At 35.8% G+C, this 19,331-nt stretch overlaps 1 protein-coding gene and 1 long non-coding RNA gene across 3 annotated transcripts in view; one reads left to right on the top strand and one right to left on the bottom strand.

Annotated features, from left to right (window-relative positions):
* The window catches only part of LOC118972764 (uncharacterized), a 294,258-nt gene that overhangs the window by 244,388 nt on the left and 30,539 nt on the right, over positions 1-19,331 (top strand). The gene's annotated exons all lie outside the window — the stretch shown is intronic.
* The window catches only part of EFEMP1 (EGF containing fibulin extracellular matrix protein 1), a 58,907-nt gene that overhangs the window by 11,518 nt on the left and 28,058 nt on the right, over positions 1-19,331 (bottom strand). For both annotated transcript variants that reach the window (XM_073212975.1, XM_017655961.3), the window contains exon 5: positions 3,240-3,362. In XM_073212975.1, coding sequence (XP_073069076.1) covers positions 3,240-3,362 — 123 coding nt within the window. The remainder of the gene's footprint in view (positions 1-3,239; positions 3,363-19,331) is intronic.

Below are 19,331 nucleotides of genomic sequence, written 5' to 3'. Positions count from 1 at the left end.
TTGTTTCTTCTGTAAAATGTGGATAGTATTGCTTGTTATGTGTATCTTTTGAGGTTTCTGTAAGAATCAAATGAAAGAGTGCTGTCAAGGAATAGAAGGCTAAACAAGTTACCTCTTGAGAGTGCCCCTGGCACATTCAGGAAGCATTCCAGCCTTTCTGTTGGTGTCCTTCTCATATAAATATTTCTAACTATAATATGTTCAATTGAGAACTTGCAAGGAAGATTAACATCTTAAAAGCATAATAAAACTTCATTAACTCATGACTACACTTTGTGACAACCCCAACATGGCATGCATATTTAAAATAACAATTATGCATGTACAATGTAAGACTATGCAGAGACACCACTATCTTATGGTAAAAACAAAAAACAAAAAACAAAATTTTATGCTGAGCTCTTATGGTACTTTAATAAGGAAAAGTGTGGGAAGCAATGTGTTCAAGTGGCCCTGGGTAACTTGAGTTTGAAGCTTTGTTCTCTGGTAGTTGCTAGCGTGGTCTTAATCTCTTGGAGCTTCCATTTCTTCTTCTGTAAGTAATGATACAATAATGTAGCAGAATTGTTGGGAAGATTATGTGAGATAATGTAGGCAAACTTCTTCACACAAAACAGGTAAAAATAAATGGGAGCTATTATTGAAAAGTTGCAAAACATTTGGTTTAACTTGAATATTGAAATAAATGATAATGATATTCACATGGCTTCTCCCCATTTATATTTAGGTGTCTGCCCAAAGGTCACCTCAGGGATGTTATCTCTGCCCATCCCATACATATAAAATAGTTTCTGGTGCGCCATTTATCTCCTTATCCTGCTTTATATTTCTTTATAGCAATTGACAGTCCTAAATATTGTGTTGTGTTGTTTTGCTTCTTGTGTGTCTCCCTCACTATAGTTTATGGTGAATAAGACCTGTCTTCTCCTCTTAAAGTGGAGGTAGAGTATTTTTGTCTATTCATTGCTGTATGATTAATTCCTGGAATAGAATCTGGCTTAAAATGTGCTCAATAAACGTTAGTTGAATGAGTGGAAATGCCATGCTAATTAAGAGCAAGTTTAGCATAGTTCTTTCTAGTCACCAGTATTAGAGCCCAGTGCTAGCATCAATAGCTAATTTATATAAATGGTACATTCTAATAGTTTCATGAGGACTGTGATTCTATAAAATCTGTTTGTTTACCATGATGGCCCAGCACCTACTTGGTACATAGTCAGCCCTCAATAAATACTTGATGGATAAATGATGCATGTCTTCTCAACCAGTAAACACTCATTAACCATTGTTATTTGCTAGCATTGTGTTTGACACCGCAGATTTGTAATGATAATAAATATATGTACATTCTATCCTTGTCTAGTATGGAAGATGGCATGAAAAACTACTGCATGGAATGATAAGATCAACAATAGAAAGGTATACAAGGGACATCTACTATTCAAAGTATGGCCTGCTGACTACTGTTGGTCCGTGAACTAGTTGGACAAATCTGCAATGAATAAGTACAGAAATTGAGAGTACATGTTTAGGAATAGCAATTTGCTGTTACTACAATAACAGTATATAACAGAAATACTGATGTGCAACAGATTGGAAATTTACAGAATTTATCCATCCAAGTTTGAGAAGTACTGGCATAGAGGAGGGAGTGACTAATTATATTTGGGTAGATCATGGAGGACTTCCCAGAAGAAGTGACCCTGAGCTGAGATTTGAGAGCTGAATAAGAGTTTGTCAGGGTTGCATGTTCTTGGTGCTGAAAGCGATTATGTAGAGGCACTAAAGTGTGACACTGTGTGATGAATGGGGAGAACTAAAACTAGAGGGCTAAAGCTGGAGTGTAATTTTTGGTGGTAACAGAGGGGTGTTGATGCAATAGACCTTAGCAAGGATCAGACTGTGGAAGACCTTATATGCTCTTTAAGGAATTAGAGTTGGTTCTGTGGGTGAGGGGAACAGCATATGATTAGATATGAATTTACCTCCTACTAAATCATAGAGGACTATAATCATAAATTCCATTCTCTTTGATTCTTCCCATAGTAGGTTGGATTAGTTCTTTTTCTGGCAAAACTTTGGTGCCTGTGGAGTTTCCCAAACAGTCTTCTCCTAAACTATAGCTTCAGTCACTGCAAAACCTGGACCTTCCTCAGAGGCTGGGCACTAACCCCAGTATCTAGGCACAGCCCCATGGCAGGCAGAACTGGGCTGGGCCCGTGAGGAACTCAGTGTTGACAGCCTGATGTCTAAGGCTTACATTCTCAGATGAAAATTGATAACTGGTGTCCTGTCCTCACATCCTTATCCTCTGTTCCTAAGAGAAAATAAGGATTCTTTACCAATATATGGTAGAAGGGGGTAAATAAATCAATAGATAAAAGGAATCAATTACAGAGTTTCATGCCTAGTGCTGGAATTCATGATGGAGCCCAGACACTAAGTTTACTTCTTATTTTCCAGTCAGCCAACTCATACTGTGTTCCTTCAGACATTCAAAAAACATGCACAAAGCAGTGACAAGGCAGGCACTCTTCATAGACTGGGAAGACAACAGTGACACTAACCAGACCTGGCCAGTCCTCAGGGAGCTAAGTACAGGCACATGATCTTTGTATCTCTAGCACTATACCCACTTGCAGCATAATGTTTAATACTGTTCATCTCATTATATAATGATAGCACACAGATAGTTGTTCAGCCCAGGACCAGCAACTGTTCTAAGCACATCCACATAGGAGCTCCTGAGGTAGGGGCTAGTATTATCTCCACAGCACAGAGGAAAAAAGTAAGACACAGAGTATTTAAATAACTTGCCCAACATCTCAAAATGTATTTAGGTGTGGAGCTGGGATTTGAACAGCACCATTTGCTCTGTAAACTATGCTATGCCACGAACCAGTGAATGAAGTCCATATCATCAGTGTTTAAGTGCTATGGCCCCAAAATAGCTATTTTTAAATTAGTTTTCTGATTGCTTTTGTTGTCCTATTCATACTCCAAATTTCTGCTTTTGCTTAGTCTAACATATAACCCACACTTTGATATCCAGATTATGTTCAGCCTTTAAGGTTAGTTCTTTTTTGTTAATGTGGAAAATGGATTGGTAGTTAATGAAAGAATAAGCAGTTGTTAGCTATCATTTTCCAAATAAATATGAGTTTTTTGTTTAGAATGATTGAGGTTTAAACAATTATGATGCTCAACAGAGGATTTTGATTACTACACTGCTTACTTACCTACACACTGCTCTCCTCGCTTCTGATACCCTGGAGGGCACTGACAGGCGAAGGAGCCTCGTAAGTTGATGCATACATGGTCGGCTCTGCAGTTGTGAGTCCCTGCAGCACACTCATCTATGTCTGTTAAAACAGAAAGAGTTTGAATCCATTCTGAAGAAGTTGATATTTGCTCCATTTGCCATCATACTTTTTGTTAGGCTGGAGGAAGGAAAAACAAGGACATGCAAACAGAACAGAGAGATGCCATAGGGGGAGAACAGATCAGACCCCAAGGTCCGTGCCTTATATGGAAAGGGGACAGCTCTTCCTGAATTCCATCCTTTGGATGTGCCAACTAAGACCTGGATGTTAGCCTCCTCCCTCTTGGAAGGAAAAAAAAGTTTCTAGTTGTCTATTATGTCACCTTTAGCCAATCATACCTCTCCACACCCCCTAAGATAGCTTGTGGACTCCTCCCCCTCCTAATCCCTTATAAGCCTCCACTTCCCTGACCGGGTGTGACTTCCCAGGCCTGTGTTTCAGACCATGGAACATCACCCGGGGGTGGCACTCAAATAAACTACCTGGCCCTTTGTTGCCTCTCTTTGCCTGTTTATTTTGGCTAAAATTTATCTTATACTTTTCTTAAAGAAACCAAGTTTGTACTTTATTCTTAAAGTGTTACTCTGTAATATTGTTATGTTGGAAATGTTTAAAATGATAAATTATTTCATGTGTTCAGAAAATAATTTTATAGATGCCAGTGTGTACCACTCAGGTTTAACATATGGTAACATTTTATCATGCTTTCGTCAGCTCACTGTATTTTGCAAAAGAAATGAAACATTTGAGATATAACTAAGGCCTTACTTCATCCCCATCCCTTTACCTACCCACCTACCATTATCCATAGTAGGTGTAATCCTTTCCTGGGATGTTTTTACATTTTTATTATGCAGATATGCACCCCCTAGTAGGGCTTTGTATGTTTTAAAATGTAAATAAATTGCATGATACTTGCATTTGCTATCTAATATATTGCATTTGAGGTAATTTCTACTGACAAATTTCTAAAAAGCTGCCCAATAACTGGGTATAAATCAGACTTAAATATTATGTACTCTGTTGCTGTTTTTTGCAAACTTTAGCATAACATGAATACATAAATCCTTCATGGCAAATTTCAAAATGCAAAAATTTCAATTTGATCATATCCTCTAGGAGAGATAGACTGGTTTAGTTTAAAATATATATTTTCCCAAAGCATTTCAGTTCTGGGAATAATTTATTAAACATGCCTTAAGGAGTAGGTAGATTGTAGTTGTAGAAAAGTAAAAAAATGCTCAGTTATAATATATTGAACCAATTATAATGAATTTCTTTAGGACCTATATGTGATGTGAATTTGTGTGTGTGCATTCATATTACAGTATTTTATAAGTTAAAGTTTGCCTTATCTACATTACCTTTGCATTCATTCAAATCTCTCAGATTATGAAGTTAAATAGCACAGATGAAAGGATTGTGTTTTTGGCATCTCCAAAACTGAAGACCCTAAACCTCATTTAAAAAATGTCATAAAACTTGTAATTCCTAGCTGACAAATTTTGAATAAAACTGAGACAGGCTTAGTGGACCTTAGATCATTACTATGGTAGACCCAGTGTGGTGCTTTGGAAGAAAGAGTGGACCAAAAAGCAATATAAAAAATGAGCCAGCAGTAATTCGCATTTATTCCTCACTTCCTGCCTTCCCTTAAAGAAGCTCAGAGTGTGGCCCCTGGTGCATTGCCTCTCATCTTTCTTTTTCCAGGAAGAATTGTTGTACTTACACTACCCAGTGTAATAATGCATGAAGTTTAGATTATAAGAAAGTTGTTCTCAGATACTGTCTTTGATTAACTGGGTGTGGAAAAGATAAGAGAGATTCTTTCCAAAAGAAAGAGGGAGGGGAGATGAAAAATACTCAAGGGATATATATATGGTTATTTATTGGATAACAACCTATAAAAGCATTTACCTCCATAATTCTTTGAACCTGGTTTTCAAGTTTTGGTGAATTTTTTTGTTATTGTTTGTTTGTTTTTGAAATCTATTATTATTTTTCAAATCAGTGATTACAACTCTGTCCTTTTAGGTACTATGCAAAGGTGCAGCAATCTTGCTTTGAAATTTTCTGCTTTTTGGGTGTCTTATATTTTCTCATAGTACTTGATAAAAACATTTCTACTGGGATTTCTTTCAGAGCTTTGACTTGCTAATGCAGAAATGACAGCAGAATTCCTATTGTTTTATGTCAGGAACATTTGCCAGGATTTGCAGTGATAACAGCCCTGAGAGATACCATAATGTGAGATTCAGATGTGGCAAGTTTCTTTAGTACACGCTGGCAGAAGATCAAAGACTCTGGCTGTCTGCTGCATTTTCTAAAGCAGGCCTCACCAGTGACTGTGGCTTTTTTTTCTGAGACTTCTCTGCAAACTGCCTCCACCCCATCACATTCCTGATGTCCTGCAATTTCCTTCTACTTCCTTGTTGTTCAGTTCTAAGTCTCTTTGACAAATGGGCTATTATCTTCAGTGGAATTAATATATTATTAAATAGGTTTTAAACATAAAAACTATGCTAAGACCCAGGTCCATATACTTTCTGAGAAGGGTTTTTTAATAATTTTATTTGGTGAATTAAAGTAATTTAATAAAAACAAACAAAAAACAAAATCTCACTGCATCCACTGCCACTATATTCTCCTTTCTCTCTCAAAAACAAACAAAACTGCAATAAGACTTATACCTTACTAGAATTGACTGATATTATTGTTTATACATTTTCTACTTACTTGGACTTACTTCTATTTATAATTTTTTCAGATGGGAAGACTCTTGAAATTCAATAAAACATAGTTGCATGAAATTCCTTTCTTCTAAAGGAGTTGAGTTCATGCTTCATTATTTACCTTGGGCTTCATGTGCTAGTAAATGAACAGACTATATTTTCATTTACAGCTTCTCTGACTCGAGTTTAGAATATTTATCCATTTATCCTCTCCTTTGCTCCTAGTAGGTTCTGTGATGCTGAAGAATATATAGACAGACTGGATTTCTTCTAACTTCTTTCAATCATACCATCAACTTCCTAGTTTATTTAAGTAACACAATTTTATTATTTTGAAAGTTGTACTTTGAGATCCAGTTACTTCTTATTCACACATCTGTACAAAGTCATATAAGAATTGTTATAGATTGTTAAATTCCTTTATGCTTATTTTTTCTACTTGTCTGCATTTCTATTTGTCTTAAAAATCAGAAAGTACAATGTGAACAGAAAATCATTAAAATATACAACTATGTCAGAAACTCAAAGCAGAATGTCCATGCCTGTGCAGATAGATGTACCAGCGGACCTGGCTTTCCCAGGTGTGTTAATGAAAGCCCTCTGTGGATAAGAATGTCTATACTGGCAAAAGCCATGCTTTATTCATATGGAAACTGCTCAGGTCAGCCATGATTTTCCTGGTAATCAAAGAAAAAGTTCTCTGAAGACAGGAGGTTTTGTTTTGTTTTTAACCCGTAAGTTATCCTTGTCAGTTAAGCTCACTAGGTTCTTTAGGAAGTTAGTTAATACATTCACTGGGCCCTAGATCCAGGCTATTTGAGGATGAAGTCTATGTCTTACTTTTTTTTTATATTCCTGGTGTGTAGAAGAGTATATGAAACATGGTGGGTTTTCAATAAATCTTTGTTCAATAAATTGATTAATGAATCATGATTGTTTGCTGAGAATTGATGCCTGGAATATAAGGAAAGTAGGGTCAGTGTTTTATCTCATGGAACTAAACATATACAAGGTAGGATAACAGGCAGAAGTAAAAATCTGAAAGATGTCAGCAGATGGAAATGGATGTAAACAAATGGGGTTGAGAAGTACAGAAGGTAGTAGGAATAAGGCAGCATCAGTGTGGGTAGCCGCAGGTTTGCCTGAGGAGGTGTTTAGAGCTGCATTTTGAAGCTGAGGTACATGGATTGGCAGAAATAGGAATTTATTTCTAGGTAGAAGGCAGGTCACATTGGAAAACACTGATAAGACAAAAGCGGTTTGCATGAAAAGAATGGCAAACAGCTGAGTGAGTCATCATATCTTGGAGGGACTGAGTATGAGGAGCTTAGTGTTCCCAGTGGAAGGCAATCTTAAAATGGTAGCTCAAGTCTTGAGCAAAATTCAGGGCATTAAAGGTAGGATTAGATTTTGGATTGAACACCACAGGGAGCAGCTCTGAGGGATGTAGACATAGCTTAATGTAAACATTACCAAAGAACAAAATAATAGGATATGCTTACTAAAATATCACAACACGTAAATCAATTCACTTTTCACCATTCTAATGCATTAAGAGTAGCTAATGACAATAGTTGGTGATTCCCTCATTTTTCAAAAATGTGCCCACATTCTCCCTCTCAGTGATTTATACTGTTGTGGGTCCCTTTCTTGCTGACTTTGGCACCCCCATACTGCTCTAAATAATCCAGTCTGATCTTTGTTCAGCTCTCACTCTTATCCTCTTTATCACACTGACCCAGTCTATGGAACTGTGTATTTGGTTTTCTCTCAAAGTTAATGGAGGCAACTGTGTCCACATCTCTGTGGTGTCCATTCTGTCCCTGCTTAGGCCCTCATTCTCTATGTTTTTGGCTCCTTCCCTTCAGTCTGACTCATATTTTCCAAACCCTTGACTCATGCTGCTTTCTCGCTCTTATGCAACATTTTAATCTCTGCAATGTTCTTCACATAATTTGATAACTTACCATGGCATGGAGTCACTTCACTGTGTTTTCATGGGCAAAAGTTTTCTATACCTTAAAGGCTTCAGATTAGAATTTAGGCTTTTAATATTTGAACTGCTGTAGGCTTAAGGAATAATTCAGAACTACTTTGGAATAAGCCCCCATTGACCAGTGATGCCAAAGCACTGAAATTGAAGGAAAGGGACTGCAATTATTTGGATTCTGTCACTTCATGTGTGATCTATGGCCATAGTATCAATTTTTTTCCTATTTGTCCATCTGTAAAATAGACCATCTATCCTTAATGATAATGCATAGATTAGAAAAAATATTCAGAATCTTCAAAATATATCTTTGTTTCCAGACTGTAAATCCTTAGAGTAAAATAACCGTATTTCTCCCTAGTTCTGTGAGGGACATTATGCATGCCTTGCAAGTATTTTTTGATGGTACTGTCCTTTGAACTCCTGTGGTTAAAGAAAAGGTAGTGGTTAAATTTAAGTTGTTGCTATTTCTTAATCTGTGTGAATTTAAAACCTTCTATCTTCCCCAACCACACTAATTTAATCTAATAAATGGAGTAAAGTTAAAAAAAAAATGGTCAAAGATTCATGCTTCCTGTAAGGAGGAGCTCCTATATTCTTGGCCTCTTTCTTTCCTCTTTTTTCTTTTTTTCCTTCACATTCTCAACACTTTATATAGATACCTTTCTGCTTAGAATGACTGATCCTAATTCTTTCTAGTGACAGGATAATAAATTAGTTCCCAGCAAAGTACTCTTTCTACTTACTCCATGAAACTTTTCAAATAAAAGGGACTCACTGAATAAAGATCTTATAGTTATTTTGGGTATTCATTTTATTTTTCAATATTATTCTAGAAGGTAGGAACTACCTCAACAAGCACTGAGGGTATTTAAGTTTTACTACTATCTCATCCATTAATGGCTATTAATAATGATAACCTGAGTAATCAAGACAGGTTGATTGAAATCTGTTTAAGAAGAAGGTTTGTAATATTTTATATAATTCATATACAGACTTTTTAGCATTTTTAATTAATTGGTGTAAAAACAGGTAAATACTTAGCAATATTTAAACATTTATTATTTGATAAGGAAATCAGATCTACAAACCTCTGATTTAATCCTAATAACAGTCCTGTGGAATAAGTGATTAAATCATCATCCACAATTTATGGATGAAGCAGAAGGATGTCATTGAAAAGTAGATTGGTAAGGTGATCTCCCTCAGGTCACACATAGAAGAGATTCAAACCCAAGATTTCCATTTGTGCCTCTGCAATTTAGGTCTCTAAAAAGACTTACTTCCTAAAAGTTAAGGTGGCAGCAGTTTTATTGTAGTTATGTATATATATGTATATATTTAATTTTTTTTAGTATTAAAGAGAGGGTCATTAATCTGTAGAGCCTTGATTCCTCCATTGCATCTTTCATTTATATTAGAGTAACATTAATAGCTCTCCAAGTCTTCTGTTTCTCTCCCCAGTCTTTAGCCAATTATCAACAATTTTTGTCAAAGACTTTCTATTTCCCTTGCTGCTTCTTTCATAGTACTGGAATCAGGTTTATCTGGGCTAAATGCCCAGTTCTAGTTAGCTTTTCACCCTTCTGAAATTATCAGCTAGAATTCACCCAAGCTAAGCAGTTCTAGTGGAAAAAATAAATACTGATATTAAGTAACAAAAGAGGACTGTCTTCATCTGTGGCCAGCAGTAGATTTATAGTTCTAGATCCCTATCTCTTCTGGCAAAACAGATTGTTAATAATTTGATGTGCTTTAAATGATAAACAAAAAATATCACCAAAATCAACAAATATTAGCCTCCCTGATAGTTTGTTTCTTTGTTTTAGAAAATGTTGAATCAAGTGTCCTAGAAGTCCTTGTCATTGCACCGTGTTCTGTCAGAACCTCGAAATATGCTGTTTCCATATGAAAACATCATGCTACATGTACTTAGAGGTGCTTTTTCATCAATGATGATGGATTTGCATTGCAAATCAACACTCTTTCAGCTAGTCTCCCCTGTGCCTAGTGATGTTCATTTGCAAGATGATTGGATAAGGTTAGATAGACACGTAGGGGCAAAAACCAACTGGTGCACATGAACGATCAACTCATGACTCATCTGTCCTACACACAAACCAAATCGACCAATTGGTCAAAGGCTAAAACAGGAGAATAAGCAAGGACACAAAGGCCTTAATTCTCCTTCTTCAGCTCTTTTTGCACACTGGCAAAATGAACCTTATTGCTTGTAGAATCTTAAGAAAAAACCATTTTCTACTGTAACTGATTGTTAATTGTCGGAGGTATTCTCAGGCATCTTTGTGAATATGTCATACTCAGTTAAACTCCTATTTTTCTTCTTAATTACCCATTAAAAAATGTTTGGGAAATGATGGCCCTGGTATTTGGAGTGATATTGCAACCAACCATCAATGTCTACAACCTTCCGGAGGTAAAACTACATTTTGAAACACGCAGCACCATCTGTTTTTGCTCTAGGGTGGCTCAGTATCAGGAATTAAAGACCCTCAGTGTGAAAGTTCAAGCCCATTCCATACAAACTAGGGACCTGCTTCAAACTGGATGGACTTTGAAAGAATTGTGATCTCTTCTTATCATGGGATGCCTCAGCACTGACATGTCACTTGTGATTTCCTGGTGCACTACCTCTTCACCTTGCCCCTCCCACGCCACTTCCAGCCCCAGCTCTAGATCAAACCCCTGGAGAGTGATGAACTGAATGAAGACTACATTCAGCTGAGTTCAGCATGCCCTGCCTGAGCACTATGATTTGTTTCCTGTCCCTGTCCCTGAGGCTTTACAGCCAGATTAGTCAATCTAACTAGCCCAAAGCATGCAATCTTGGTTTACTCCTTCATGCCAATCATCACTCGAGGTCACATAAGTCCTTGACTATGGCAATGCCAATTGTAACAGGCATGGCTTGGAGACCTTCTAATTGTATGAGACCAATTATACTATATTGTTGTTCATTCAGCAATAAACAGCTTTTGTGTTCACTAAATTGAGGCATACTACTAAATTTGTTGAGTGTAACTTGGCAGTACTTTTCAAAATCATTAACTGCCTAAGGCTTTTTAAATAAAGCATATCTTTGTGTCTCTTGCCTTTAGAGAATGTTTTCCTATGCATTTCATTACTTACTTATGATGTTTCAGCACAATGTTTCCCCATATGCCTCAGGGCTCTTATGGTTTTCTGAATTCCAAATGGAGCAGAGAGGTAGGATGACGTGGTGTGTGTCATGGGAAGTCACCACATTTGCACTGAATTCCTTTTTCTTTTCTCTTTTTGATTCAAAATTCCAGCACAATGAAAAGCAATGAAAGGATAAATATATGGATAAATTTAAATAAGTTCTGACTGTATAAAACAATAACAGTAAGGTCTTTTTGGATTTATAAAATATTTAGAATTAAAGTACACAAGAATAATAGCACAAAGTTTGGCAGGAAGGTAAATGGAGTTTAAGTATTTTAAGGTCCTTGCATTTTCTAAGAAGAAGTAAAATTACTAATTTATCTTAGACTTTGAAAAGTCAAGGATACATGTTAAAGTAATACCTAGATACACAGAACACTCTATATAATACATAGCCTTTTCAAGTATGAAGAGAATATTAAAAGAAAATGACTACATGCTAGTCTTATGGCAAGTCTAAATTTCAAAATTTTCAATATACAGATTTTGTTCTCTACAATGCAAATAAGATAGATTGCAACGACAACAAAACTAGAAAAATCCCCTTATTTAGGAGAAGAAGACATGTACTTCAGAACAACTCATGGTTTAGAGAAGATAAAATTGAAATTTGAGACTACTTCAAACAGAATAAAAATGAAAATATTATATATCAAAACGTGAGAGAAAAAAAATGCTAGCCCATAAGAAGGCCTATAGTCCCTCCTTCTCTCCTTACACCAACCTTATCTTTTCTCCACTGTACTCAATTTGTAAGATATGAAAATATAGAGATTTGCATATGAGATAGTCTGCTTTGAGAGTGGAATTTAGGGTTGTCAAGGGCTGCTTAGAGAAGGAGGAACAGATCTTGACCATGTGTTTCCAAAAGGCAGAACTAGAATAAATGGGTAGAAATTCAAGGAAGACAGACTTTAGTTCAGTGTAAGAAAAAAATGTTATGGTCATTGGACATTTTAATATATTAGGAAGCAAGGAGGTTCCTATCACTGGAAATAAGCAAATGGTGTAGCATAGATCCCAGGAGTGGGTGGGAATCTGACTAGTCATCTGTGTTCAAAAATAGTGTTAATGGTGTTAAGATGACGTAGTGTTAACAGTTTTTTAATCTGGATTGTGGATGTTCAGTGTTCATTTAATCATACATCCAACTTTAAGTTTGAAAATGTTGCTAAAAAAATTTAAAAATAGGTGCTGCATCCCCCCTAATATAGAAAGTTGTGAGGATTCAACAAAATTGAGTATGTATACTGTCTCTCATTTGACATATAGGGCACATACATATATCTTTGTATAGTTGTAACATTTACTTTTATATTTTATAATTTATCCTCTAACAACTGAAACACTTGCTCTGTAATTAAGTGTTGTAGGGAAAGATCTCCTCTTAAGTGGTTATTTATTCTCCTTTTCTTCCTTGAGCAACAAAGCAGTTAAGAAATCCTAGATTTATTATTCTTTGTCATGTATTAAGGATTTTTCAGGGAGACTCTGCAGCCTTCATCATATGAAGGCATAAGATTATTCAATGTTCAAAATGGTAAATATAAGCAACTACCAGCTTGTGCCCAAATCTTTCATATGCCATTAAACCAAGTAAGATTTGACTTCTTGGTTTTGTTCCAAATTGATGCTGTTGTTACAATTTTCCCCAAGTTATTCATAAATTATTGTGCATACTTGAATTTAATTTGCTGATAAATTGTGTTTGACATAGGTAGGCTGTGGGATTCCCACTCTCCCCTCTGTGTTGAAATACTTTCATTGTTGTGAAGCAGCAAATAACTCCGAAGTATTAGTTCAATGAGTACCTAAAGGCAATAGGGGACAAAAGAAAACAATTTTCAACAAAAATACTGATCCTGTGAATGTTTCAATTCTAAATGTTCCTCAAGCTAGCATATAAAATAGTTGCTAGATTTTTAAATGAGTTTGGGGCATTTTACCTTTCATTTCCATTGGGGGTGAAAATATGTTTGGACTATATATTCTCTGAGATCTCTTTCAGTTTTAAAAATCTTAAATTAAAGCTCACTTTATTGAATTCCTGAATGCTATTGTAAGAAGTGCTGATTTTCCAGCTCTTATCTCTTCTGCTCTCTCTAATTTTAAAATGTTGGATCTTGGGAAACCTGAATAACATAAACCTGCTCTTGCTTTTTGGGAGCTATGATCATAGGTCTCTATTTCTTCTTCTTTTTGTGTTTTTCAGCAGTGACTTCTCCCTCCTTCTAATCTGTAGAATCAAAAAAGGGTAGAAAAATGGGCTCATTTTTTCTGGACAGGTTTAAATGGTTCTGTTAGGAGAGTGGGATGAGTAGAAATTTCGATGTTTAAATGCACTACTGTGTACCTGTGAAGTTATATACTTTTCTGGAATTTAGAGTAGTTTAATGCCTGTTTGTCAGTGTAAACTCTAAACAAGACCATGGGAAATATGGCCTGTACAGTGTCTATGTCTGTAGAGTGCAAAGGGAGATGGACCAGTGCCAGTTATGCAGCTGATGTGTTAAAGGCAAATGCCAAACTAAGTCAGTCTTTAAGAGAATTTCCTGGCATGAATAAAAACAGATGAGAAAAAAAGGCTATGCTCCTGTATCTATTAGATATACTTCAAAAACAGTTACTGCAAAGGGCACGTCAGTGGAGTCTATCATATTCCAGGTTCTCATTTTAGAAGAAAATGGAAAAACTGAGTACTTTGTATTGTTAATTTTAAAATTAGCCTAGAATTATTTTTCCCTAGAAATGTAGTAATTTATTTGAAACCTTTAAATGAAAACCCTTGGCTTCAGACATGTATGTGGTGAATGTAGACAACTTTGAGGCCTGCCAGGTAGGTGAGAGGAGGTTCCCTGTCATTGACCTTCTATAGATGCCTTTCCAGGGCTTTCAGAATTAGAACAATCACACTATTTTCTCACTGCATAGTATTTTTAAGTTCTAAATTATTTTATTTGAGATTACATGTTTCTTTAGTTGCATGTGCTAGCTTTTTTTCTAGCCTTAATTATACCAAGAATTTATTATACCAAGAATCAGAGTTTATAGGAGGATTTGATCTTTTTAGAAAGTCTGAGAACTGCAGAATAAATTTTTTTTTCTTATGCAACTCACTGACAGAAATACATGAAATATTATTGGGACAGAAGAGTGGGTAAGTTTATGAGTTTTAGAGTCAAATAGGTCTCAGTTCGACTCCAAGCAACACTATGTTTTAGGTATGTGTCCAGGGAAAGTTATTTAACCTTTCCAAATCTCAGTGCCACATCTGTCAAGTAAGGATAATATCCATTTCATAATGTGACTGTGAGGACTAACTGAAATAATACACACCCCAAATAGTGCCTGGTTGACACTAAGTGCTCAACAAATTCTATTTAACATTGTGAAATGACTTATTCATTTGGTGTATTAAGGTTTGTACTTCAATTGCACACAGATGGAAGGAAGGAAGAAAATGCAAAAAGTCAGGGCTTCTAACATGATTTTCTATGTACTTGCACATAATTGCACATCCTATCTTCATTCCTTGCTAATTGTCATATTTTGAATGTGGTCTACCATGACTGAAATCTAATCAGGAGGAACACCATAGTGTTGAATAGCTTCTCTTCCTTTGGCATATTTCAGATGAATCGATGCAAGAACAGGCAAAATCAGCCTTTCTTTCTTAAAGTTATTTCTTATTAGGGAAATTGCAAACATTGAAACAAAAGGGATCTGGCAAAACAAAAAGAATTTAGCATCTTTTGCAATCATAATATTTTGTGATATGAAAAGACAGTTGATAGCTATAGGACCCCTGCAAAACAATGGAGTGTTAATGTTTATAAAGGTTACTTAGAAAACATTATTAGAGCTAGTTAGAGCTCTAATTTGAACCTATATGTAACTCTGAGAACTTTTATATGAACAAGTTCTAGCTATGAAAAAGCTATGAAAATATACATTTCAGCAGCAATCTTTATTATATTGACTATGTCAAAGACATGGTCATCATCTTTCAAGGTAGTAATGAAATTATAAATCAGAACTAGAGAACAGATGGGGAATGTTTTCAAATGTAGTGGAAATAACTGCATGTTGGGACAAGTATTTCTGGTTGTTTGCTCATAAAGACAATGTTCAGAGTTAGATTTTATGATGAAAACATTTGATGCCTGACTTTTCAAATAAGCAGGGCTGAGGAGTCTCTACAAAACAAAATGGAGATCTGTGTTATTTGTAGTTAATCATCATAAAGAAGAGTTTGATTTGGAGCCAATTTTTGTTTTTTAAATGCTATGCTAGTAATATAGTAAAACCATGGCAATTAAAAAAAATATTTTGAAAAATTAATTTTGGCTTCTTTGAATGCCAAATGATATCTTCCAAATGCTTTCATTATAGCCATAGCTAAATTACTTATGTGTATATATGACACACTCTTATAGCCATATTAAGAATGCAACTGATAGAATTAACAGGAAAAACAAAAGAATTAAAAGCCTGAGGAAAAACATTATGCTTATGGTGGCAGTGTGACAGACATATCAACAGGTGGCTAGGGTGACTTCCTTCTCTGTCATCTTATCTTACCTTTTTCCACCCTGCATTTCTGACTGCTTCTTTCTATTTAAATATTAAATTTTGTTATTTGCCCTTTCTCAATTTTACCATGATTGGACAGACCATTCTTTTAACTTGAGAGTTCTAACTGCTGCCACATCCAAGGTAATATGAGAACCATCTCCTACTAGTCTGTAGGCCTTGGGCACTGCTGCTTCCACAATGGTTTGTGAGTGCTATTTCCATGGCCCAGCACCATGGCTGTCGAGTTCACCCCTCTGGAGTTCAGCAGGGCTGCCCCTAACATCTTCCCCTCCTCAGTGAAGCTGCTGTCCAGGCCCCCAGCACTCCAACACCTGCCAGCTGATCTTGTGACAATGCACATAGATGTCCATAAAATGCGGAAGATCCTGTATGATTGGTTCGAACTTCACTGCAACATAACAGGTGGTTTCATATAAAAATTAGTCTTTTCGTTAGAGTCCAACTTACCAATGTCATGTTTATTATATGGCCCTCCACATCAGTCAGTCTACATACTACTTTCATGGGCAATGTACATGTTACCACTTGTCTGCCTTTGCCTGTAAACCTCTTTTCAAACCCTCTACCTTAACAGCATAGATTCCCCTTCAAGTTCCAGTTCACAATCACCTTCTTTACGCTTCTTTCCCCAGGTTCTTTTTGCCAGTATAAGATCACTACAGAAAGCAGCTTATCCAGCTGACTTTTAGGACAGCTGTATCCACACATCATCCTTGTTAATAAAGAGGAGAAGTAACAAACTTGCTATTTTTGTAAATCCAGTGCCTTGGAGAGGTCTTCCATAGCTGCTCCCCACCTTCTCCTTAATTAAAACCATTCTAAAGATGAAGGGTTGCCCCTGGCACGTTGTCTGGTTCAAGGGCCTAAACAAGTTTCACTTTGACTACCAAATGCTGGCATTCTCCATTAAGAAACCAGTAGCTGGATAACCCTAGGGACATGTCAGTGGCCTATATAAGTTTTATGTCTTCAATTTCTTGGAAGTTCCAATTGAAGTCTCCCTTAGATTTAATTTATAAATTGTAAAACTGTTACATTACAAAGTGGCAAAAGAGTTAAGATAATACTTAATGTTTCCACAGTCTTTATACAATTATATTGTCAGACAATTTTTTTACAAGGCTAAGGGATGCTGTGCCAAATAAGGTGAATGTATAGAACCTCTTAAAGCTTCTGCAAAGGTTGTGTTACAATTTTACTTTCAACCTAGTCTCCCATTAAGTTTTAGTACAAACTTTTAAGATGAAACAAACCCCAAATAGTGAAATCCCTTAAGAGTTAACAGTTATATTCTGTGTGGATAAAATCACAAGGGCCAAGAACAATGCACTAAATGCTAACTGGATTTTTAAGTCTGGATTTGCCTTTTTTTTTTAAATCTTTTTCTTGAGCTAAGATACTTTCCCCACTGCTATAGCTGATAAAAATTTAAGCTCACAGAGCTGTCCTACTTTTAGAATGAAATCCATTAGCCTTTGTTATATCTGGAGAAAAAAAGCAGTTCTAATTAGTTACAATAAAATTATCTGATTAAAAAATTTAGAATTCAAGAATGTTTTAAAAGCAAATGATGTGTTTACCTTTTCTGTGAGCAAAAAGGGTAGACTTTATCTGAATTTGCCTAAGACAATTTCAAATTGGTATAGAGCATCTTTCATTTGGTGCAGAGGAAAGCTGATTATGTGACTTCCCACTATCTTTACAATGAAATACAAACTTTTAAAATGACATTCAAAGCCCCTCATGATTTGACTCTTGCCTACTGTCACATGCTGCACACTGAATCACAAAGAACACTTATTGCCTTCTGTTTTTTACTGACGATCTTAGCAAACGCTGTTCTTTCTGCATAGAACATTCTTTCTCTTTCCCTCCTTCCCTTCCCCAGTTCTTTAAAGACTAATTCTCAGAACTTTTTAACACTGAAATTTGGTGTCACCTTCTCTGGAAAGTCTCTAAAATGGGACTCAAAATGCCACATTATAATTACTTTTCACTGTCTCATAGACTATTAGCAATTTGAAGGTAGGCATCATGAGCCTTTACTTTGTATTCTAAATACCTACTGTGCTTTGTATACAATAGTTCCTTAACCCAAACTTGTTGAATAATCTCACACTTTGAAATTGTATTTAGGGATCCAGCTACAGGATATTTAGTCTATAGTATTGTGCCATCTCCCAAACTGTAACAAAGCAAATGTTAAATTTCCTTTCTCCATCTTATTATTCCCAAATTCAATATAAAACAATAAAGTAAGTCCAGACAACTAACGTATTATCTCCGGCAGACCCCATTCTTGAGAAGGCAAAGTACTGCCATGACTATGTTTACGAAGTGTTCCAGAATACAAATTTAAACACAGATCAATCACAGACAAACCAGGTATTTTACCTTTGCAAAATTTTAGCTGTGGGTAGGTCTTCAAAGAAACCCCACAAAATATCACACAATTCAGTTAAGTGAGACCTAAATTCAATTAAAATTCCTTTGGATTATTCTGTAAATGAAACTATATATTCTTAAATTCTTAAGTTCTGGCTTAAGTTCTGGCTTTATTAGCTTAACAGTCCGGCCTCTCCCCCACTCCCAAACTGCTGTTCCCCTTTTTGAACTCCATTTAAATTCTTATTTTGAAGTGAACATAATTTTTAAGTGGAAAATGTATTTCCCCTAGACATATTGGGAGAACTTGTTGCTCTCCTCTGTTTATAACCAGGTTACTCCTTAGTCCATGCATATTTGCACAATGGATGGTAGGGGACTAATGGGCCTATGGATAATTGCCTCTTGCCATAATTTCCTGTAATTGCTAAAAATGTTATTATCAAGGCATGACTCTGCTTAGGTTGCCAATTCATTGCATTTTGCAATGTCACAGCCTTAAACATGTTACAGTAAGAGCAACTGTTGTTAAAGGCCTATGTTTAGACATAGTTTATGGTTAGAGACTTGCTCCATATTCCTTCAGCCGTATATTATGACCAATGAACATTCTACACTTTAATGGTTGTGGGCATGAGGCAGAAAGGCTGATTGTTCAGAAGATAGTTTAAGGATTTATTTAGCTCCTAATTGGTTATTTCATGGGGTGAAGGGGCTGAAATACACCAAAATATTATTAATTTACTATTTGATGTTTACCTTTATAATACCTATGAATAAATATATCGCTAAACTATTATAAACTGTTTACTTGGAGTGGAACTTGTTTAGGATCACCATTTGACTCAGGAGAAGCACTTGCATGTGAAAATAATGAATGTATGTCTATTAGAAATAGTTTTAAGCAGATTATGATGATTCCAGAAATAGTCCTTTTGCAAACCCTCTTTTTATGCCTCTTAGTAGCATTGTTACTGTACATGTAGTACTTGAAAGTTAATGTAATTATTTTTTTAAAAACTCACTTTTCAATAAGTCAGACTGACATATGCTCTCTCTGCTGCCATCCCCCATCTCAGTCCTGTTAGGATGATTTAA

Source organism: Manis javanica, chromosome 1 (assembly GCF_040802235.1).
Source record: "Manis javanica isolate MJ-LG chromosome 1, MJ_LKY, whole genome shotgun sequence".
NCBI lineage: Eukaryota > Metazoa > Chordata > Mammalia > Pholidota > Manidae > Manis > Manis javanica.
The sequence above is the reverse complement of the archived record's forward strand: the minus strand, read 5'-3'. Positions and strand labels throughout refer to the sequence as shown.